The sequence below is a fragment of the Leucopleurus acutus genome (assembly GCF_964270905.1).
Source record: "Leucopleurus acutus genome assembly, chromosome: 3".
In the NCBI taxonomy this organism is placed as follows: domain Eukaryota; kingdom Metazoa; phylum Chordata; class Mammalia; order Artiodactyla; family Delphinidae; genus Leucopleurus; species Leucopleurus acutus.
Genome location: NC_139145.1, coordinates 5,931,372 through 5,955,814, shown reverse-complemented (window position 1 = coordinate 5,955,814; position 24,443 = coordinate 5,931,372). Strand labels below are relative to the sequence as shown.

The following is a 24,443-nucleotide window of genomic DNA, read 5'->3' as shown; positions in this document are numbered from 1 at the left end:
GTATCGCTCAGGCTGGGGAGGGAGATGTAGAGGCAGTTATGGATAGGGGGCAAGACTTAGAGAAAAGGACAACTTCCGCCCAAGTTCAAAATGGAGAGACAGAAATGGAACCGGGGAAGGCTGGCACCCAGAGTGGGGAGTGTCAGGACCTTCTGAGGTTTGAGATCTCCACCTTCTAAATAGTAGGTAGGTAGGGGGCTCCTTCTGGTTTGGGGAGCGGTGAATGCCATACAGCCACGCTTTCTGCCCCTGTCCATCCGTCTCCGCCTCTGTCTACACTCTGTCCCATCTACATTTTGCCTCTGTCTGTTCTCTCTTTGTCTCTGTCTCTACTCTGAATCTGTCTACACCCTCTCTGCCGCTGTCTATACTCCTTCTCTGTGTCTTCCCTCTCTCTTACTATCTATTGTACATTGCATCTATTAAAATTTTGGAACTGTTAAGAAAAGCTTCCAAGCGTATTTCTAAAAACTCTGTGGTAAAAATAGTTATAATGAATTCCTTCTCCCCCACACGCCCATATACCCCCATACCCCATTCTTTAAAAAAGAACGTATCTTTGTGACTTTCCTGGTGGCGCAGTGGTTAAGAATCTGCCTGTCAGTGCAGGGGACATGGGTTTGAGCCCTGGTCCGGGAAGATCCCACATGCCGCGGAGCAACTAAGCCTGTGTGCCACAACTCCTGAAGCCCACGTGCCTAAAGCCCATGCTCTGCAACTAGAGAAGCCACTGCAATGAGAAGCACGTGCACCGTAAGGAAGAGTAGCCCCTGCTCGCCGCAACTAGAGAAAGCCCACGCACAGCAACAAAGACCCAATGCAGCCAAAAATAAAAAAATGAAATTATATATATATAAAAAAGAACATAACTTTGATTCCCTGGCTGTCCAGTGGTTAGGACTCCATGCTTTCACTGCCGAGGGCCCAGGTTCCATTCCTGGTTGGGGAACTAAGATCCCACGTGCCGCAGGGCCAAAAAAAAAGAAAAGAAAAGCATATCTTTGCCTCCCCCTCCCTTTTTTTTTTTTTTGGTGGGATCTTAGTTCCCAGGCCAGGGATCGAACCCATGCCCTATTGCAGTGGAAGGGTGGAGTCTTAACCACTGGACCGCCAGGGAAGTCCCTATTTGCCTTCCTTCTTTTAAAGCTTATGTGCTGGCCATTTCATAGTCCTTGACAAATCCAAGGTGACCTTGGATTTGCAGAGTATGAAGCTGAAAAGAATCTTAGACATTGTCCTCTGATTCCTGGGTGGACTTGGGAGGCGGGGGGAGGACCCCTATGGGCATGTTAGAGATAGGATGCAGGGTAAGTCGGGAGGGCAAGAGTGACACCAGGATGTGGTGAGGGTCAAGTAGTCACCAAAGGACAATCTCTGAGCTGGCTGCCCATGGTCCCTCATGCGGAGGAGTGAGGAGCCGTCATAAAGGACAAATCTTGGAGTTTGCCTTCAGAAAAGAACAGTTTGGTGTGACCCACAACTTCCAAGGAACAGGAGAACCTGGACTGGTACAGGAGGTGGGGGACAGAGGGGTCTGCAGAGGCACAAACCTGGGTGGGGTCCAAGGCCACCCAGATAGAGGTCATGACCAGATCGTTTCTGGGACCTTGCCTAGGAGACAAGTGGCATCTGGTGTCTGGGGAATAAAGTTAAACACTAGGAAGATGCACAGGGCATCTGACCCTCTCATCCTTACTCTGCCGTATTCACACAAAGGATGGTTTTATTCTGGGGACGCTTTGATTCCATTTTTATAAGCACAGTGGGAAAAAAAAATCCAACACATTTCTGTTGGAAAAGACTTTTGAATCCTAAGCTGAATCTAGCCAATTAGATTGCTGGATCACTTTGCTATTCAGTGCACTTAAACCGTTCCCAATTTTTTTTCAGTGTTCATTTTTACTTGATTGAAATCCTTTCTATCAGGAACATTTTTTTCCATGTGATTTTTGCAGTAAACATTTGATTCATTAATTGGACTCTTTTTGTCCAGTTTTTACCAGCTGTCAATTCTACCTCTGTGATTTTTTTTTGGGGGGGTGGTTGTCATTTCTTCAGAGTCAGATTTTGCATATTTAAATTTATTAAAAGACCCTTCTCAGTATTTAGCGGATAAGTTTTAGCACAATCAAAAATTTTTTTCTGGACTAAGCTTTGGACTCAAAATTTGTTTGATGGGAATATTGACTAATATGGTCTCAGACTTGATACTGTCTTATAAAGAACGAAAAAGGGGACAATATATGTAGCTCCTCCTATAAAGAAGTAGAGTCTGTTTCCCCATCACTTGAATTTGAGCTGGCTTTATCACTTATTCTGACCAACAGAATGCATCAGAAGTGATGCTGGGCTAGTTCTGAGCCCAGATCTTAAGAGGCTTAGCAGCGTCTGCTCTTTTTTTTTTTTTGGAGAATTTTTAATTGTGGTAAAATATATAGAACCTAACATTTGCCTTTTTTTTTTTTTTTTTTTTTTGCGGTGCACCGGCTTAGTTTCTCCGCGGCATGTGGGATCTTCCCGGGCCAGGGCTTGAACCCGTGTCCCCTGCATTGGCAAGCGGATTCTTAACCACTGCGCCACCAGGGAAACCCCCTACTAGCTTTCTAAATGGTTGATCTACTACGTTTACTGTATATTTGCCTTTAACAATGAGATTTTTTCCTTTCATAATTTCACAGTTTTAGTTATGGTCTTTTCTTTTCTGCTTAGAGAAGTCCCTTTAACATTTCTTGTAAAGCTGGTTTGGTGGTGCTGAAGTCTTTTTAGTTTTGCCTGTCTGTAAAACTTTTGATCTCTCCTTCAAATGTGAATGAGAACCTTGCTGGGTAGAGTATTCTTGGTTGTAGGTTTTTCCACTTCATCGCTTAAAATATATCATGCCACTCTCTTCTGACCTGCAGAGTTTCTGCTGAAGAGTCAGCTGATAGCCTTATGGGAGTTCTCTTGTACATAACGTCTTGCTTTTCTATTGCTGCTTTTAATATTCTCCCTTTGTCTTTAATCTTTGCCATCTTAATTACAACATATCTTGTTATGGTCCTCTTTGGGTTGATCCTGATTGGGACGCTCTGTGATTCCTGGACCTGGATGTTTGTTTCCTTTCCCAGGTTACGGAAGTTTTCAGCTATTATGTCTTCGAATATGTTCTTCGCCCCTTTCTCTCTCTCTCATCTCCTTCTGGGACCCCTATAATGTGAATGTCAGTTTGCTTGATGTTGTTCCAGAGGTCTCTTAAACTGGCCTCATTTTTAAAAATTCTTTTTTCTTTTTTTCTGTTCAGATTGAGTGATTTCCGCTATTCTTTCTTCCAGTTCACCGATCCATTCTTCTGTATCATCTAATCTACTGTTGATTCCTTCAAGTGTATTTAAAAAAATATTTATTTATTTGGCTGCCCTGGGTCTTATTTGCGGCAGGCAGGATCTTCGTTGCGGTGTGCAGGATCTTTTGGTTGTGGCATATGGGATCTAGTTCCATGACCAGGGATCGAACCCCGACCCCCTGCATTAGGAGTGCAGAGTCTTAACCCTTGGACCACCAGGGAAGTCCCTCAAGTGTATTTTTTTTTTTTTTTTTTTTTTTTTTTTGCGGTACGTGGGCTTCTCACTGTTGTGGCCTCTCACGTTGCGGAGCACAGGCTCCGGACGCGCAGGCTCAGTGGCCATGGCTCACGGGCCCAGCCGCTCCGTGGCATGTGGGATCTTCCCGGACCAGGGCACGAACCCGTGTCCCCTGCATCGGCAGGCGGACTCTCAACCACTGCACCACCAGGGAAGGCCCCTCAAGTGTATTTTTAATTTCAGTTATTGTACTCTTCAGCTCTCTTTGTTTTTTCTTTATATTTTCCAACTTTTTTTTTTAATGCCTAACTTCTGGGAATTCCCTGGCAGTCCAGTGGTTAGGACTCTGCGCTTTCACTGCTGAAGGCTCAGGTTCAATCCCTGGTCAGGGAACTAAGATCCTGTAAGCTGTGTGGCACAGCTAAAAAAAAAAAAAAAAAAAAAAGCCTAACTTCTCACTCTGTTCATCCATTTTCCTCCTTAGTTCTTTGAGCACCATTGTGATCAATACCTTAAACTCTTTACTGGGTAGGGTTGCTATAAACCTTTGACTGTTGAGAAATTTGGTTATGACAGTTTCTGCTTGTTTTTTGATGTTTCTGTTGGGGGTTGATGAGAGAGCTGCCTACCCTGCCATTTAGCCCAGTAACCTGGGTGATGAGAGGCACATGACTCAGTCACCCCTGCGGCCTCAGTCACCAACCAATCAACCTCCAGCCATGAGTAAGTCCATCTGTTCCCATTTTCTATTGCTGTGTAACATAAAATAACAACCATTTAAAATATATTCATGGGTTCTGTGGGTCAGGAGCCTGGACAGGGCACAACAGGATGGCTTGTTCTGCTCCATGGCATCTAGGACTTAAGCTGGGAAGACTTGAAGGGCTGGGGGGTGCCTAGAGTGGCTGGGAGCTGGCATTTCTATTCACATGTCTGGTTTCTGGGCTGGATCACTCAAATGATTGGGGTCTCTTGGGGGGGGAATCCCTCTTTTTTTCTGTAGTCTCAGGGTGTCTCCATGTAGTCCCTCCACATGGCATCTCTAACATGGCAGCTTCAGGGTAGTTGGACTCCTTACATGACGTCTCAAGTCTCTGGGAGTGAGTCTTCCAGCAAACAAGGAAGCAGCTTGCATGGTCTTTTATGATCTAGTGTTGGAGCTCATATAATATTGTTTCTGCTATACTCTATTTGTTGAAGCAGTCCAAGCCCACCCAGATTCAGGGGGATCAAGACCTCCTCTCTTGATGCGAGCATTGTCAAAGTATTTTCACTTATCTTGTAAAACTGCACTGGCTAAGTAGCCAGACTTAATCGACCCACCAGCTGACCACAGATTCATGAATGAGCTCACCTGTGCTCAGCAGAACTTTCCAACAGAGCCAGACTCAAATTTCTGAACCACACAATTATGAACTAAATAGCTTTTCTTTTTATTTATTTATTTATTTATTTTGTGGTACGTGGGCCTCTTACTGTTGTGGCCTCTCCTGTTGCGGAGCACAGGCTCCGGATGCGCAGGCTCAACGGCGATGGCTCACGGGCCCAGCTGCTCCACAGCATGTGGGATCTTCCCAAACCGGGGCATGAACCCGTGTCCCCTGCATCAGCAGGCGGACTCTCAACCACTGCACCACCAGGGAAGCCCTAGTTTTTATTTTGAATCATTAATTTTTGGAGAGGGGAAGTTTGTTATGCAGCAAATGCTAACTGATACATCTTGGCAGGTACATAGCACTCACCAAGCCTAATATCTGCTGATCACTTCCTGGAGCCCTGCAAGGTGATGTAAATGAGAAGACCCATGGCTTCTGTAGTTCAATGACTTCTCCCTGTCTGTGTTCACCCTACAGTCCACTGCCCTTTGTTTTACCTGCCATGACAATTCCACCCATCCCACTGCTCCTTGATTAGTTTCAACAACCCGTGAACATAATAAAAGAAATGTTGAAGCACTCCTTAGCTATTCTACTCTTAGACTATACAGCTTACTCCATTTAGTCTCTCATTTTACAGATATTAATTGAGCATCTACTATATGCCATTCACTCGAAAACACTGGAGACATGATAGTTAATGTGAACAAAAGGGTCCCAGCACTAACAGAATTATAGTCTGGTGGGATATGGTAAGCCGTTTCTAAAATGGTCCCTACCTCTTGGTATTCATGGCCTTGTGTAATCCTCTACTAAAGAGTAATTTGCTTCTAATTACTTCCAGTAGAATATCTCATCATGAAGAAATGCCAATTCGGAAACTAGGTTACAAAAGATTCTGACTCCTGTCTTGCTGGCACTCTCTTCCTTGCTGGCTTTGATGAAGTTGCCTTGTTGGAGAAACTCATGTGGTAAATAACTAAAGGCATCCTTTGACCAACAGATAGCTAGGAACTGAGACTCAGTCCAACATCCCACAGGAAACAAATCTGACCCAAACCCACATGAGTGAGGTTAGAAGTGAATCCTTCCCCTATCCAACTTTCAGATGAAACCCTAGTCCTCCTGGCCATCCCCCTAATTGCAGCCTCAAGAGAGATCCCAGGCAAACGATCCACTAAGTCATGGCTAGATTCCTGACCTGCAAAAACCTGGGATAACAAATGTGTGTTGTTTTAATCCATTCAGTTTGTGGCAATTTGTTATATAGAAACAGGTAACTTCTATGTAGGGGAGCCAGAGGTGAAACAAGCAAATCAGTGAACAATTTGGAGATAGATCACAGAGTGATACAAGATATCCAAAGGGACCCAAGAAGAAGCTTGAAATCCGAGCCAACTGGGGCTTCCATGGAAGTCCAGTGAGTAAGAGTCCGTGCTCCCAATGCAGGGGACCCGTGTTCGATCCTTGGTCGGGGAACTAGATCCTGCATGCATGCTGCAACTAAGAGTCTGCATGCTGCAATTAAAAGATCCAGCACGCTGCAACTAAAACCCATGCAGGGGCTTCCCTGGTGGCGCAGTGTTTAAGAATATGCCTGCTAATGCAGGGGACATGGGTTCGAGCCCTGATCCGGGAAGACCCCACATGCCACGGAGCAACTAAGCCCATGCGCCACAACTACTGAGCCTGCGTGCCATAACTACTGAAACCCGCACGCCTAGAGCCCGTGCTTCACAAGAAGAGAAGCCACCGAAATGAGAAGCCCGCGCACCGCAATGAAGAGTAGCCCCTGCTCACCGCAACTGGAGAAAGCCTGTACGCAGAAATGAAGACCTAACAGAGTCAAAAATAAAATAAATAAATTTATATCAAAAAAAAGACCCAGCGCAGACTAAATAAACAAACAAAAAACAAACAAACAAAAACCTGAGCAGACTAAATATCATACAAGACACTAGAAAGGAAAGTAATTCAAGATCTAGTACCTAAAACAACATCAGAACAAGATTGTTTTATAGCCTCACCCTTGTCTCCCTGTACCCTAGCTTGTGGCCATTTGGTATTTATAACCACTTCGGGCTTTCACTTTTGACCTATTGGATCTTGGGTGGTTTCTCACTCAGTTCTTGTCTCGGTGTCTCCCTCTGACTTTGCTGCCCTCTGCAGCCTCAGGCTGGCTGCAATCCTGGAGAAACTGGACAATCAGTCCATCCCTGGTTCTCTTCCTTTCTTGTCCTTCCAACAGCAGAAGGGGATTTGGATTGCAAAGGTTCATAAATGACAGGCAAATTGCAAGGTCAGGCAAAAGAAGAGGAAGGAGATGGAGCAATAGCGGGCTGGGAGGAAGGAGGAGACCCAGCAGGTGAAGCCATCAGGGGAGTCCCAGGAAAGCAGGGTTCAAGCAGGAAGTGGGGAGTGGCCACCTTTATCAAGGGTGAGGCCAAGACAGTAATGGGTCTGCTGCTGTTCTCAAAGGAAAAGTAGATACTGCCATTGGTGGTTTTGGGAGGGGTGAAGGCAGGAGTGAGAACAGCCCTTTTCTAAGAAGTGTGGTGACACCTAGAGGTTTTTCCACAAAGATGGATGAAGCATGCCTCTGTTCCTGGAAGTCTTCCTGCTCCAAGACGTGAGGCACAACTCATCCACATCACCAGGAATGGAGTCTATGAGGCTGGAGCAACGGCTGACCCAGGACCCTTTACTGCAGGGCAGAATGTGTGATGGGGCACACCTTCCTTCCTGGGGCTCTGGAGGGCAGCAGTGCCTAGGAGGGGCTAAGGCTCAAGGTGAGGAAATGAGCAAACCCAGAGGACTGTGAAGTCACTCTCAAGAATAGGTAAAATCTTGAGAGAAGGAGGAAGGGCAGCATGCCAGGCAGAGGGACCAGCTAATGCAAAGGCAAGGAGGCAGGAAGGTATCTGTTCTGTAAACCTGTGTTGAAGCCTCCTTGACCACTGGGTGGTGCTGTCCAGCTGTCCATTGCCTGATTCCTGCCCACAGCCCACAGTGGTCTCCTCCTGGTCTGTGTATGTTAGCTGAGGTTCTGGAATTCTGGTGCTGGCAGGTTTCTGTGAGGCCAGCCCAGCCTGGGTCCCATTTCAATGACACCTCTAAAGCAGCAGGTGGCACTTGTCTGAGAATCAGGGAGGAAGGTGGGGTATAACCTGGGGCAGATCTTTGGGGAAGTCCTTCTGCTGTCAGATCAAAGTTTATAAGGTAGACAGAGTCTGTGCAGCTCAACTCGTTTGGGAGGGGGCTCCACGTGGGTAGGCAAGGAAGACTTCCTGGGGGAGGTGGTATTAAAAGATGATGCGATTTGTCGGTGGAAGAGAGAGATGAGAATCCAGGCGGGAATGTAGGACTGGGCAGCTACATATGTCTGTGTGGTACAGAAGATGAACTAGGCAATGGAGTTAGACAGTATTTCCTCACTCATCTCATCTGTTTACCAGACATTTGTTGAGATCTGATGAGCTTCGCGGTTGGTAAGGGTGGCGCACACCAGTTCCACGGGGACAGAAGCTCCTCCATGCAGGATCCTTCTGGACCTTGCTTTATGTACTCCATCTGGTTGCTCATCTGTCTCCTTTATAATATCCTTTATAACAAACCAGTAAATGTTTTGGTAAGTAAATGTTTCCCTAAGATTTGTGAGTTCTAACAAATTATCAGACTTGAGGAGGGAGTCATGGGAAACCCTGATTTGTAGTGGGTGGGTCAGAAGTACGCATGACCTGGATCTACACTTGGTGTCTGAAGTTGAGGACAGTTTTGTGGGACTGACCCCTTAACCTGTGGGATCTGTTAAAAACAAGAAAACAGAGCCAAAATGGAGTCACTTATAGTGAGTCTCACATCACCAAACTCAGGCTTAACGACAGTTAGAGCTCTCTCAGAAATGGAATCTTAAACCAGCCAATAAGGAATCGTCTGATAGACCCCTGCCATCCCCTGCAGGAAAATAATCTTACAATGACCCACCCACTTTTTTGCCGGTACCACTTCCTTGATCCTACTCCCTTCTGCCTATATAAAACCTCTAGCTTGGGACTTCCCTGGCGGTGCAGTGGTTAAGAGACTGCGCTTCCATTGCAGGGGGCATGGGTTCGATCCCTGATTGGGGAACTAAGATCCTGCATGCCGTGCGGTGCGGCCAAAAGATAGAAAATAAAAAACAAAAAAACCCCAAACCAAGAAACCTCTAGCTTTGTACAGCTCTTCAGGGCTCCTTTCTACCTGCTAGACTGGATGCTGCCCAATTCTTGAATCATTGAATAAAGCCAATAAGATCTTTAACATGTACACAGTTGCTTTTTTTTTTTTTTTTTTAACAGATCTGATGCTGTCTCCAGGTGGATAGTGTCAGGACTGCGTTCAATCTGTAGGACATCCAGTCAGATTCGGGTGAGACTGAGAGAGTGGCTTGGTGATGTTGGAAAATACTCCAGAGCTTTCTGATGGTCACATTCTAGGGGAAAGGTTACATGCTGAAGGATGAGTTGTTTGAGAGGAGATGGAACAGGGTGGTAGGAGAAAGGGCGTTTTCAGTTCAAGTGATCCACACGTGCAAAGGTCAGGAAGTGAAAGAGAATGTGGCTTCCTTCCTAGAGGAACTGAAAGTTTTTCAGCAGGACTTTAGAGCCCCAGGAGGAAAAATGGGATGGCCGGTCCAGGATCCAATCATGAAGTATTGAACACCAGGCAGAGGGGTTTATAAAGAACAGTAGTAGGAACAGCCCATCCAAGAGAAAGTATCTTTGTTTCATCTTCCTGAGGGGTTGGTGTTCCAGCTCTGTTGATGTGTCTTGGAGGTGGGAAAGCCACCACCTCCCCAGATCTGCCTCCAGTTGTGAGGCCGTGAGCGTGTCTCCTCAACTCCTGAGCCTCAGTTTTCCCCATATGTGAAATGGGGACACAGAGCGTCTTAGTCCTTTCAGGCTGCGATAACACAATGCCATAGACAGGGGGGTTTAAACAACCAACATTTATTTCTCACAGTTCTGGAGGCTGGAAGTCTAAGGTCAACGTGTGGGGAGATTTGGTGTCTGGTGAGGACCCGCCTCCTGATTCACAGAAGACCATATTCTGGCTGTGTCTTCACATGGCAGAAGGGGTGAGAGACCTCTCTGGGGTCTCTTTTATAAGAGCACTAATGCCATTCACGAGCTAATCACTTCCCAAATGCCCACTTCAGAATATCATCCCCTTAGGGATTAGGTTTCAAGATAGGAATGTGGCGGAGGGGGACACAAACATCCCGTCGATGATACAAACCCACTGCACAGGGCTGTCATGAGAAGAGTCGGGTCTCTTGGCACCAAACAGATGCCCGATAAAAGTTCTTTCCCTCCTCCTTTCTTTTTTTGTCTTCTTCTTCTTTTATTTTTTTGGCCGTGCTGGGCAGGCGGCAGGTGGGATCTACTTCCCTGACCAGGGATCGAACCCTCACCCCCTGCACGGGAAGCACGGAGTCTTAACCACTAGATTGCCAGGGAAGTCCCCCTCCTCCTTTCTTTCTTTCTTTCTTTCTTTTTTTTTTTTTTTTTGCGGTACGCGGGCCTCTCACTGTTGTGGCCTCTCCCGTGTCGGAGCACAGGCTCCGGACGCGCAGGCTCAGCGGCCATAGCTCACGGGCCCAGCCGCTCCGCGGTATGCGGGATCCTCCCGGACCAGGGCACAAACCCGTGTCCCCTGCACCGGCAGGCGGACTCTCAACCACTGCGCCACCAGGGAAGCCCCCTCCTCCTTTCTTTAAGGAACAAAACCCCCTCCGAAAGACCTTGAACATGCCGCACAGTTGGATCTCCCATTCTCTGTTCAACCATCCACCAGCACTAGTCACTCTGGTTGTGTCATTACTTTTCCATCAAGAATATACAAGGGGGCTTCCCTGGTGGCGCAGTGATTGAGAGTCCACCTGCCGATGCAGGGGACGCGGGTTCGTGACCCGGTCCGGGAAGATCCCACATGCCGCGGAGCGGCTGGGCCCGTGAGCCATGGCCGCTGAGCCTGCGCGTCCGGAGCCTGTGCTCTGCAACGGGAGAGGCCACAACAGTGAGAGGCCCGCGTAACGCAAAAAAAAAAAAAAAAGAATATACAAGGGAGGGATTTCCCTGGTGGTCCAGGGGTTAAGGCTCCATGCTTCCACTGTAGGGGGAGTGGGTTCAATCCCTGGTCGGGGAATTAAGATCCCACAAGCTGCCTGGCGTGGCCGAAAAAACTTTAAAAAAAAGAGAGAGAAAAAAAAGAATATACAAGTGATAATAACTCGTTTATTATCATTGTTGGAGTGCCCACTACCTGCCAGGCAGTGTTCTTGACTTTGGGGATGTAGCAGTGAAGAAAATAGATTCAGTCTCCTCCCTGTGAACAGCTGGCTCCCAGTTGTTTTTATAAATAGTTTAGTGAAACTCAGCCCCACCCATTCACTGACATATTGTCCGGGTGCTTTCATGTTACAGGGGCAGAGCGGAGGAGCGGTGTCAGAGACTGATCGACCCACAGGGCCGAAAAATACTTGCTATCTGTCCCTTTTCAGAAAACATTTGCCAATTCTTGGTCTAGAAGGTTACATTCAGGGTGAGACAGCTGGTAGACAGATAAAATTTTGAACCTTAATCTGGCCCCCCCCCCCTCTCTGTCGGACTTCCTAATTAAGAGATGCAAAACTACCAGTTCCCACTCCACACCCTCCTGGCTTTAGCACAAAGTAAGTGGTGAAGGAGTGCTGGCAGGATTTCCATTTCTGTTGAGAATGTAGAAGTCCCCCAAAGACCCTCCCTTCCATGGTGATAACTAGAAAAACCTCTTTTCAATAGGACTAGTCAAGAATGAATGCAAGGAAGCCTTGATGAGCTGGGTTTCAGACATAAAAATGAGCCCTTCAGGGACTTCCCTGGTGGTCCAGTGGTTAAGACTCTGAGCTTCCACTGCAGGGGGCACAGGTTCGATCCCTGGTCGGGGAACAAAGTTCCCACCTGCCAAGTGGCGTGACCAAAAAATTAAGAAACAATTTTTAAAAAAAAGAGCCCTTCATAGGTGAGGCAAGAGCAGTTTTAGCTTCTGTACCAAGGGGGCAGGCAGACATCAGCTCTGGGTGTGGATAGGTTTGCATAGATGGAGAGGTGTTTAGGGGACAGGGTAAATCATACAGTTCTTAGATGACGAGAATAAGCATTCCAAATGGTGGGCACCAGAGTGCTGGAGTCCAGACTTGGTGAGGAGAGCATCCTCGTGGAGGGATGGCTGGTATGGGATGATGTCAGAGCCCAAGTGATGTAAGCAGGACAACAACATGGGGGTCTGTCTAGCTGGAGGGAGAGGGTCAGTGTCCAAGGGCAGTGAGGAGGGCATCTACATAGCATAGGGCAGGGGCCCCCAACACCCCGTTCATGGCCTGTGAGGAACTGGGCTGCACGACAGGAGGTGAGTGGCAGGCCAGTGAGACAATCTTCATCTGCCGCTCCCCATTGCTTGCATTACCACCTGAACCATCCCCCGACCCCCACCCCGGTCCGTAGAAAAATCATCTTCCACAAAACTGGTCCCCGGTGCCAAAAAAAGATTGGGGACCGCTGCCATAGGGGATAGTGATGGGAAAATGAGATTGGTTATATATAGGGGGATTGATGAAATAAATAAATCATGAAGGATAATGGGAACCAGGTTTCCCACCATCAGAAAAGAGTGTTACAAAGATGAATGGAGTGGGAGTCCTCCGGTGGGCTAGTGGTTAGGATTACAGGCTTTCACTGCCATGCCCAGGGTTCAATCCCTGCTTGGGGAACTGAGATGCCGCAAGCTGTGTGGCAAAAAAAAAAAAAAAAGTGAATGAAGGGAAAGTGAGAATGAACCTTATTGTATTTAATCGGAGATGTTTGTGTGAATTCATGGTTTTCAAAATATATAGAGAAATAAATGTGTGTGTGTGTCTGTGTGTGTTTTCTCATCTGCCTACTCAGAAGTCCTGGGATCAGTGACACCCCAATAATAATGAGCATACTTAATACTCAGGTCTTGGTTTCTAATGCCATTCTCTGCTTAAAAGCAATCAGTGCTCTTTGGAAAAATGGTTGATTCCAGGGTTCAGACAAGGAAAGTCTACTCAGCAAAAAACTGATAGGCACATGTCAAAAGGATACAGAAGCCAGCATGAAAGGCTTCCACTGGCCAAATCAAAGAAAATTGAAGCATCAAAAAACAGAAAGAGAAAAAAGGAACGTCAGCAAAAACGGCAGAGTAAAATTTGCCTTTCCATAAAAACAATGAAAAAACCGCTGAATTTGTCAGAATCAACACTTTTTGAACTCTGGCAATCAACCAAAAGCTTACAGTAATTCAGGGAGTAAAGAGAAATGACTGAATCTCAGTAAAGAACAACGAGCTTGGTGGAATTTTAACGTACCCTAGTCCCATTCCCCACTCTCCAACTCAGAAATAGCCTTACAGACTCACAGACATAGAAAACTGACTTGTGGTTGCCAAGGGGTGGGGTTCGGGGGGAATGGATTGGGAGTTTGGGGTTAGCAGATGCAAACTATCATATATAAAATGGGTAAACAACAAGGTCCTACTGTATAGCACAGGGAACTATATTCAATATCCTGTGATAAACCATAATGGAAAAGAATATGAAAAAGAATGTATATATATGTATAATTGAATCACTTTGCTGTACAGTAGAAATTAACACAACATTGTAAATCAAGTATACTTCAATAAAATAAATTAAAAAGAAAAGAAATAGCCTTGGGACTTCCCTGGTGGCACAGTGGTAAAGAATCCGCCTGCCAGTGCAGGGGACACAGGTTCGAGCCCTGGTCCAGGAAGATCCCACATGCTGCAGAGCAACTAAGCCCGTGTGCCACAACTACTGAGCCTGTGGTCTAGAGCTCTTGAGCCACAACTACTGAGCCCGTGTGCCGCGACTACTGAAGCCCGCGTGCCTAGAGCCCGTGCTCTGCAACAAGAGAAGCCACCGCAATGAGAAGCCCTCGCACCACAATGAAGAGTTGCCCCCATTCACCGCAACTAGAGAAAGCCCGCACACAGCAACGAAGACCCAACGCAGCCAGAAAGAAAGAAAGAAAGAAAGAAAGAGAAAAATATTTTTTAAAAAAGAAATAGCCTTAAAAAATAACAGCCCACATTCCTGGTACTGAAGGAAAAGAATAGAGCGGGAGCTCTTACAAAGCCTCATTCCCAAGGAAGAGCAAATTATCTGATCTGTCTAGTGGTTCCCCAGAAGACCACACTCAAAAAGCTTGTCTTTAATTGACCTCACTTGAACTTGCCCAATGCTAAAATCCTCTCAGCAGGGAACACCTGTCAAATGCTTTAACAACACAGCTGCCTGAGGTGACGGGTAACAGTTGGGGGTAAATAATAGCTTAACCAAAAAGTCTTAAAAGGAAACGTTAAGGAATGAGATGTCCTTAGGGACTTTGACAAGTTCCAACATACCCCGGGAATCTGGAAGGCCACATGTATGTGGAGGGTTGTGTGCACACCCAGGAAATACCTGAAAAGGTGCTAAGCTCTTAATTCTGGCCGACTTTGAGGCTCTGAGAAGGCAGGAAGGGGAGGGGAAAGCAGAGTTTTAATCTTCCTGGCTGAGTGTTGAAGTTGTGTCTTAAGCACACAGAGATCTTGGGTGAAGAATGGGGGACTTTTAGTTTCAGGTTTTCAGGGAAGTCTGTTCAGTCATTAGCTCAGCACCAAACTAAGTAGAGATTTTAGTCACCGTACATGACAGAGAATAGAGACTTTGCAGAATTAGTTCAGAAAAGTCATTAAATAAACAAAAAAACAACTACTATGGAAAAACAGCAATGGTAACAAACCTTCAGGAGGAGGTAGAATCTGCTTTCCATAGTTGCCATGTTATATTACAAGGCGTACCTCAGAGACATTTTGGGTTTGGTTCCAGACTAGCACAATAAAGCAAATATTGAAATAAAGCAAGCCACATAACTTTTTTGGTTTCCCAGTGCATATAAAAGTTATGTTTACACTATATTGTAGTCTATTAAGTGTGCAATAGCATTATGTCTAAAAAAACACTGTACATACCTTAATTAAAAATACTTCATTCCATTGTAAAGCAATTATACTCCAATAAAGATGTTAAAATGAAAAAAAATACTTTATTGCTAAAAATTACTAATCATCATCTGACAACTTAGAGTTGCCCAAAACCTTCAATGGTCAAAAAATGCATTATTGCAAAGCCTAATAAAGTGAAGCACCATAAACTGAGGCATGCTTGCATTTGAAAGGTCCAGTTTTCAACAAAAAGTTATGAGACATACAAAGAAACAAGAAAATATTACCCGTACACATGAAAAAAGTGAATAGAAACTGTCCCTGAGAAAGTCCAGATATTGGTTACTAGACAAAGACTTCAAATCAGCTGTTTTTAAAGTGATCAATGAGCAAAAGTAAATCATATTTAATAAACTAGAGAAGTATGAGAATAATGTATCACTAACTAGAGGATATCAGAGATAGAAATTATAAAAAGGAACAATGTAGACCATTCTGGGGTTAAAAAGTACAGGGACTTCCCTTGTGGCACACTGGTTAAGAATCCACCTGCCAATGCAGGGGACATGGGTTTGAGCTCTGGTATGGGAAGATCCCACATACCACAGAGCAACTAAGCCCGTGCACCACAACTACTGAGCTTGGGTGCCACAACTACCAAAGCCCGTGTACCTAGAGCCTGAGCTCTGAAACAAGAGAAGCCACCTCAATGAGAAGCCTGTGCACCACAAGGAAGGGTAGCCCCTGCTCGCTGCAACTAGAGAAAGCCCACGTACAGCAATGAAGACCCAATGCAGCCAAAAAATCAATCAATAAAAGTACAATAACTGAAATGAAAATTTTACTAGAGGGAAAATTGCTATTGACTTGAGTAGGTAGAAGGAAGTATCAGCAAAAAATGAAAATGGATCCATTGAGATTATCCAGTCTGAGGAACAGAAAAAAAATTAACAGAGCATCAGAGACATGTGGAACACCAGCAAGCATACCAACATATGCATAATGGGAGTGTCAGAAGGAGAATAAGGACAGAAAGGGGCAGAAAGAGTATTTGAAGAAATAACAGTTGAAAACACCCAACATCTGATGAAAATGTTAGGCTACATATCCAGAAGCTAAATGAACTCCAAGGAGGATAAATTCAAAGAGATCCACACTTAGACACATAATAACCAAACTGTTCAAAGACAAAGGGAATCTTGAACACAGCAAGAGAAAAATGTCTCACTTTGTACAAGTGATCCTCAATTAGATTAACAGTGTATTTCTCATCAGAAACTGTGGAGGCCAGAAGGCAGTGGGAAGACATATTTGAAATGCTGAAAGAAAAAAACCTGTCAATCAAAGATTCTATATCCAGCAAAACTACTTTATTCCACCATAGACAGGAATACAGTACTGATAAATGTCACATCATGCATGAGCTTTGAAAACATTATGCTAAGCAAAAGAAGCCAGACACCAAAGGGTGTTGTATGATTCCATATATATGAAATAGGTAAATCCAGAATAGGGAAATCCATAGAGACAGAAAGTAGATTAGTGGTTTCTGGCTCTGGGGGGGGAGGAGGAAATGGGGAGTGACTGCTTAATGGGTATGGGGTTTCCTTTTGCGGTGATGAAAATGTTCTGGAACTAGATATTGGTGATGGTTGCACAAAATTCACAACATTATGAATGTACTAAATGCTACTGAACTGTATGGTTTGGATGGTAAAATCTATGTTACGTGTATTTTCCCACAATAAAAGAAATGAAAGGAGTATTTCAGGATGAAATGAAAGAACACTAGATAGTAACTCAAATCCACATGAAGAAATAAAAAGCACCAACAAAGGTAACTACACAGGTAAATATAAAAGACAGTATACATGTATTTTTGGTTTGCAACTCCTTTTTTCCTCCATCTGATTTAAAAGACAACTGTGTAATGCAATCATTAGAAATCTAAGTTGATGGGCCCATGTGTATAAAGATGTAATTTGTGATAATAGCTGCACAAAAGGAGGCAGAAATTGAACTAAATAGGAGCAAAGTTTTGTATATTATTAAAATTAAGTTGATATTACTCTGAACTAGATTGTTATAAATTAACAATGTTAATAGTAAACCCCAGGGCAACCACTAAGAAAATAAGTCAAAAATATATAGTAAAAGAAACAAGAGATTTTAAATGATACACTAGAAAATATCTATTTAATAGAAAACCCTAAAGACTCCACACAAAAACTACTAGAACTGATAAACATATTCAGCAAGATAGCAGGATACATGATTAACATACAGAAATCTGTTGTATTTCTTTACACTAACAATGAAATATCAAGAAGGAAAATTTTTAAAAATCTCTTTTTAAACTGCAACAACAACAACAAAATAAAATGAAGTACTTAGGAATTAACCTGACCAAGGAAGTGAAAGACTTATAAGCTGAGAACTATAAAACATTGAAAAAGGAAATTGAAAATGATTCAAAGAGGTAGAAAGATATCCCATGCTCTTGGATTGGAAGAATTAATATTGATTAAAATGGCCATACTACCCAAAGCAACCTACAGATTTAGTGTGATCCCTCTCATATTACCCATGACATTTTCCACAGAACTAGTACAAATAATCCTAAATTTTATATGAAACCTTAAAAAAACCAGAATTGCCAAAGCAATCTTGAGGAAAAAGAACAAAGCTGGAGGCATAACCCTTCCAGACTTCAGACAATACTACAAAGCTACAGTAATCAAAACAACATGGTATTAGCACAGAAACAGACAAATGGATCAATGGAACAGAATAGAGAGCCCAGAAATAAACCCACACACCTACGGTCAATTACTGTTTGACAAAGGAGGCAAGAATATACATTGAAGAAAAGACAGTCTCTTCAGCAAGTGGTGTTGGGAAAGCTGGACAGCCACATGTAAATCAATGAAGTTAGAACACACCCTTACACCCTACACAAAAATGAACTCAAAATGGCTTAAAAACGTAAATATAAGACATGACACCATAAAACTCCTAGAAGAGAGCATAGGCAAAACATTCTCTGACATAAATTGTACCAATGTTTTTGTAGGTCAGTCTACCAAAGCAAAAGAAATAAAAGCAAAAATAAACAAATGGGACCTAATCAAACTTATAAACTTTTGCACAGCTAAGGAAACCATAAACAAAACGAAAATACAACCTACAACTAGGAAGAAAATATTTGTAAATGATACGACCAACAAGGGCTTAAGTTCCAAAATATACAAACAGCTCATACAACTCAAAAACAACAACAACAACAAAACAACCCAATCAAAAAATGGGCAGAAGTGCTCGCTTTGGCAGCACATGTACTAAAATTAGAATGATACAGAGAAGATTAGCATGGCCACTGTGCAAGGATGACACGAAAATTCGTGAAGCTTTCTATATTTTTGAGTTATTTGTAGTGAGGTGGATGGACGTAGAGTCTGTCATACAGAGTGAAGTAAGTCAGAAAGAGAAAAACAAATGCTGTATGCTAACGCATATATATGGAATCTAAAAAAAAAAACAAAAAAACTGTACTGATGAAACTAGTTGCAGGGCAGGAATAAAGATGTAGACATAGAGAATGGACTTGAGGACACGGGGTGGGAGGGGGAAGCTGGGGCAAAGTGAGAGTAGCATCGACATATATACACTACTGAATGTAAAATATTTAGCTAGTTGGAAGCAGCAGCATAGCACAGGGAGATCAGCCTGGTGTTTGCGATGATGACCGAGAGGGGTGGGATAGGGAGGATGAGAGGGAAGCTCAAGAGGGAGGGGATATGGAGGCATATGTATGCATATGGCTGATTCACTTTGGTGTACAACAGAAACTAACACAGTATTGTGAAGCAATTATACTCTAATAAAGATCTATTTTAAAAAACTGGTTAAATAAAAGAACAAGAGAATTAAAAAAAATGGGCAGAAGAACTAAATAGACATTCCTCCAAAGAAGATGCACAGATGGCCAATAGGCACATGAAAATATGCTCAACATTGCTAGTTATTAGAGAAATGCAAATCAAAACTACAATGAGGTACCACCTCACACCAGTCAGAATAGCCACCATTAAAAATTTACAGGGGTTCTCCTTAGTGGTCTAGTGGGTAAGACTCTGAGCTCCCAATTCAGGGGGCCCGGATTTAATCCCTGGTCGGGGAACTGATTCTGCAATACATGTCGCAATGAAGATCCCACATGCTGCAACTAAGATCTGGTGCAGCCAAAATAAATAAATTAAATAAATAAATAAATAAATAAATAATTTAAAAAATAAATTTTAAAAGTTACAAAAAAATATATGCTGGAGGGCTACCCTGGTGGTGCAGTGGTTAAGAATCTGCCTACCAATGCAGGGGACATGGGTTTGAGCCCTGGTCAGGGAAGATCCCTTATGCCACGGAGCAACAAGACCCGTGGGCCACAACTAGTGAAGCCTGAGCATCCTAGAGCCCGTGCTCTGCAACAAGAGAAGCCACCACAATGAGAAGCCTGTGTACCACAACAAAGAGTAGCCCCTGCTCACCACAACTAGAGAAAGCTTGTGTGCAGCAATGAAAAGCCAATGCAGCCAAAAACAAACAAACAAACAAACAAACAAATAAATAAAAATGCTGGAGACGATGAACTACTATATAAAAAACTACTATATATAAAATAGATAAACAACAACGATTTACTGTATAGCACAGGGAAGTACACTCAATATCTTGTAATAAACTGTAATGGAAAAGAATATGAAAAAAGAATATATATGTACTGAATAACTTTGATGTACACCAGAAACTAATACAACATTGTAAATCACTATACTTCAATTTAAAAAAAAAGAAGAAAATATCTATTTAACATGAAAAAAGTAGTAACAAAGGAACTGAGGAATGAAAAAGAAATAAGACATATGAAAAACAAATAGCAAAATGGCAGATAGAAGCCCTACCTTATCAGTAATTACATTAAATATAAAAGAGTTAAATTCTCCAATTAAAAGGTAGAGACTGACAGAATGAATAAAAAGATGATCCAATTATATGCTGTCTACAAGAGACTCTATTTATTTATTTTTTAAAATAAATTTATTTGTTCTATTTATTTATTTTTAGTTGCATTGGGTCTATGTTGCTGCACACAGGTTTTCTCTAGTGTGGTGAGGGGGGTCACTCTTGGTTGCAGTGCACAGGCTTCTCATTGTGGTGGCTTCTCTTGTTGCAGAGCATGGGCTCTAGGCAGGCAGGCTTCGGTAGCTGTGGCACGCAGGCTCAGTAGTTGTGGCACACGGGCTTAGTTGTGGCATGTGACATATTCCTGGACCAGGGCTTGAACCTGTGTCCCCTGCATTGGCAGGCGGATTCTTAACCACTGTGCCACCAGAGCAGTCCCAAGAAACTCACTTTAGATTAAAAAAAAAAAAGATTGTAACATACACCCAATTGCATCAGATAGGAGACCAGGGTCCATACAGAAATAAATTGGAAGCTCAATACACAAAGTTTCAAAGTGACTCTACAAAATACTTAGTAACTACAAAGGAGAAAAAAGTAACTGCTTTGTGTAGTGGTTAAGCAGGGACTCATGGGTCAACTCCCAGCCCCACTGCTTTTGAGCTATGTGACCTCAGGCAACTGCTTGCCCTCTCTGTTTCTCAGTTTCCTCATCAGTAAAGCAGGATAATAACTACCTATCTCATAGGGCTGTTATGAGAACTGTTAGACCACTAGGAACACACCTGTGGTTAACAAATCCGGGCTTATTACTTGCTACAGTGAGGGAGAACACACACCAAGGGGAACAGTGGGCACATGCTTAAGTGCTGTTATTTCTGAGTATTCATCATTAGAATAGGCAATTTATAACCATTACTAGTGCGCTGTATTAAACCTTACAATTACAGTGTGAGGCAGGGTAATTGTCCCATTTCACAGTTGAGGAAACTGAGGCTCTGAGAATGTGAGGCTGAAGGTCCCAGGACTGGATAGGGGTTGGAACAGTGCCTTCTGGCACCAAAATTGACTGCACAGCTTCTACCCGATCCTAACTGACCTCTCAGTTGTGTCAGGCGCTTTATCCCTCCCCGGATTTTTCTGAGGGGAAGTGTTATCCGCATCCTGTTCCTCATTCTTCCTGAGTTGAGAAAGAACAGATCTGAGGAAGGGCTACAGAGGGAAATACGTGGGGTTATAAAAACCATAGTTCAGAGAGGAGTTAGAAAGAGGGACAGAGAGGAAAGGAGGATGGCAGAGATGTGTAACCCCAAGGAACCGGGTGGCTCCGGTGAGGCTGGACCCCCAGTCTGGGGTGATGGTGGGGATGACAGGGCCCCAGTGTTCTGAAGGTGCTGGGGCCTGGCCTTCAGCTTGCAGTTCTGAGAGAGGGCTCAGCAGGCTTCCAAGTTCAATTGCATGTGCTCTGTCCTATTCAGAGGAGGAGACATTTGGGGGCCAGACATTGGCTGAGAGACACCCTGGACTCCTACGCAGTTTGAGGAGTTCACCAGGTACCAGAGCGGCTGGTTCAGGAGCAGGCGACTGGGGAAGGGGGTGGTTGGGGGTGGCGTGGGACAGGGTCTGCCCCTGAGCCCCAAGCTCTGCCCATCTGCTGGTCCTGCAGGGTGTCTGACCCAGAACCCTCTGCTTCCCCTGCTGCTCTTCATCTCACTGGCTTTCTTCATGCTCCAGCTGACCACCCTGGTTCAAGGTGAGTCAGCATCTGGGGGTTTGGAGTCCTGGGTCCCTTTGGGTTTTCTCTCTGGGATGGTCTTTGCCCTTTTCCACATTCCCCAGACCTACTAGGGCTGGGGTGTTTGGGCTCCGTGTCACCTTCTGTGTGACCATGGGCCAGTTACTCCCCCTCTCTGATCCTGTTTCCTCACGTGAAATGCAGTACATCCTCCTCTATGGGGAGCTTAGTTTCCCTGAGACCTTGAAACCGGACTTGGCACCGGGTCAGGGATAGAGTTGGAGCTCATAAAGGGAGAATTCTCTGCTCTGTTGTAGTTTCCAGGATCCAGTTCCTGCAGAGAGATTTGGGGGACCACCACGTGGAGAACAACAGCCTGGATGAGGGGCTGGACGCCGGGTTCCGGAGTCAGAGAGGGGATGGGGCTCTGAGGGAGCATGACCTTGGAACATCCATCACCACCAGGGGTGAAGGAGAGAGGGCAGGAGTGGGGGAGTGGATTGGAGCCCTGCAAGAGGTCCTGGGGGCTGGTGAAGCTGGGCAAGTCACTCTCTAAGCCTCAGTTTCTTTGTGTCATGGGCTCTTCAGGTTCCTGTGAGATCCATACATAATGTTCTCATGGGGCCCTCTCTGCACCAAGCACACAGTAGGTGCTTAATAATTGAGGTCCTCTCCCTCCAGTTGATGTTGCACAGGGCCAGATGCAATCAAACCTGGAGGAGATCCTGCAGCACCTGACCTGGATGAATGCCACCCTGGGTAAGGGTCCCATGTCAAAGTCAAGAGGAAATCACAGGATTGTGGGTGGGGCTGGGACCCACCTTCTGTGGCTGCCACACTGAGGAGGGCAGGGCAGAGCTGGGTTCTTTCTCATGGATTTCTTGGGGACTGAGCTGACAGCTGAACACAGGGGCTGGCCCTAGGTTCCCAAGGTCTGAGGCAGGTGTCTGGGGCCTAGGAGCCAAGTGACCTCTCTGTCCCAACCCCATTCCTCCTTCCCAGCTGGCCTGTGCCGTCCCTGTCCTTGGAATTGGGAATTCTTCCAGGGGAGCTGCTACTTATTCTCCTGGACCCAGAGTGACTGGAAATCTGCTGTCTCCTCCTGTAAGGACATTGGGGCCCAGCTGGTGATCATCAAAAGTCTTGAGGAGCAGGTGGGCCGGGCAAGGTTCCCCTTGGGGCTGGGCCATATGACTGGTCAACAAAGAGCTTTCTGCTGCACTCCTCTGCCCTCTGAGAGATGGGGGTCCAGGGAGCAGATGGGGGTGAGAGGTGAGAGGCAGTCAGGGAAGACTTCCTGGAGGAGGAAGCATAATGGACTCGGGAAGGTCAAGTGAGAGAAGAACATGTTTGAGAGGAGCCCATGTCTGGACAGAAAAGGAATTTAGAGTACCCTCGAGACCACACATAATGTATGTCAACTGAGACACAAGTTAACACATATCCACACATGTATGTATATTAACACACATCCACAGCCTCCACGCACACGTGAACACATACAACTGGAGTAGGGGCTATAGGCTAGACTGTGAAAGGAACTTCCACGGGAGGCAGGGGACCATGGGAACGTGGGCAGACATGGGATGCGTGGCATTCAGGGATCTTCCTCCTAATACCCCTCTCCCCACCCCCACCCCCAGAAATTCCTGAAGATTTGGTATGTCAGATATAATAAACCCACCTGGATTGGCCTCAGTGACCACCACAATGAGGGTTCCTGGAAATGGGTGGACAACAGCCCCCTCCAACTCAGGTGACCTCCCAGTGACAATGGCCCGAGGGTGTGGGCAGGGACGCCCCTCCTTCAAAGCAGGGTTGCTCAGACTCTGGGACTGGAAAGTATCACCTGAGGAGCTTGGTGAAGATGCAGAGTCCTGCCTTCATTCTGGGGGTGGGAGTGGTAGTGGTGGGGGCCTCAGATTCTGTAAGTCTGGGTAATGGCCCAAGAATCTGCATTTTAACTTTACCAGAGCTGATGCTAATGGAGGTGGATTCTAACCCTAACCCACATTTCCAAAACCCTGCCTCCAAACTCCTCACCACCCTCTGGCTGGTTCTTGGCAATTTGCTGCCAAAGCCCAGGGACCAGCTCCTCCAAAGGGGGGGCCTGGGGGTGGGCTCTGGGAGGAGTAGGGGGCTCAGAGCTCTCATGGGGTTCACAGCTTCTGGAAAAAAGGGGAACCCAACAACCACGAAAATGAGGACTGTGTGGAATTGTACAACGATGGCTGGAATGATGGCAAATGTAGCACAGAAAACTCCTGGATCTGTGAGAAGCCCTCGTCTCCCTGCCCAGCCCTCTGAGGGTCACTGCCTCCCCCCCACCCCACCCTGTCCCAGTTTGCAGAGATCAGGCAACTGAGACATGCGGTCTGCTGGTTTCTCTCAGGCCCCACCCGTTTCTGTTTTTCCCTTTGGTGAATTCCCATCTCCCTCCTGTACGGAGGTCTTCGAGATCCTGAGGCAGATTCTGAGACTGCCTTAGACTCTAGGACCCATCCCACCATAGGCTATAGACCATCTTTTTTCATCTGTTGATGGTCTCAGCCCCGCCTCAGCTCCCCCATGACATCCCCTTAATAAAGTCATACATTGCATCATGTGTCCCATTGAACTTATTTTTGTTCCTTGCCACTGTTTCAGTTACTACAGGTTTTTTTTTTTTCAGTTACTATAGTTTGATAATCTGTTTGATGTACCTTAGGACATTGTCTTTTTTCAATATATTTTTCTCTACTACTGTGTATTTTATTTCCCAGATAC

General features: G+C 45.1%; 1 protein-coding gene across 1 annotated transcript; it reads left to right on the top strand.

Annotated features, from left to right (window-relative positions):
- The first annotated feature begins 21,208 nt into the window (after positions 1 to 21,208).
- Positions 21,209 to 24,195, top strand: CD209 (CD209 molecule). Its single transcript, XM_082835095.1, has 8 exons — positions 21,209 to 21,272; positions 21,421 to 21,495; positions 21,609 to 21,695; positions 21,995 to 22,144; positions 22,359 to 22,436; positions 22,680 to 22,831; positions 23,321 to 23,433; positions 23,843 to 24,195. The coding sequence occupies exons 1-8, from the start codon at positions 21,233 to 21,235 to the stop codon at positions 23,982 to 23,984; spliced, it is 837 nt and encodes a 278-aa protein (XP_082691221.1). The 5' UTR covers positions 21,209 to 21,232; the 3' UTR covers positions 23,985 to 24,195.
- The last annotated feature ends 248 nt before the right edge of the window (positions 24,196 to 24,443 follow it).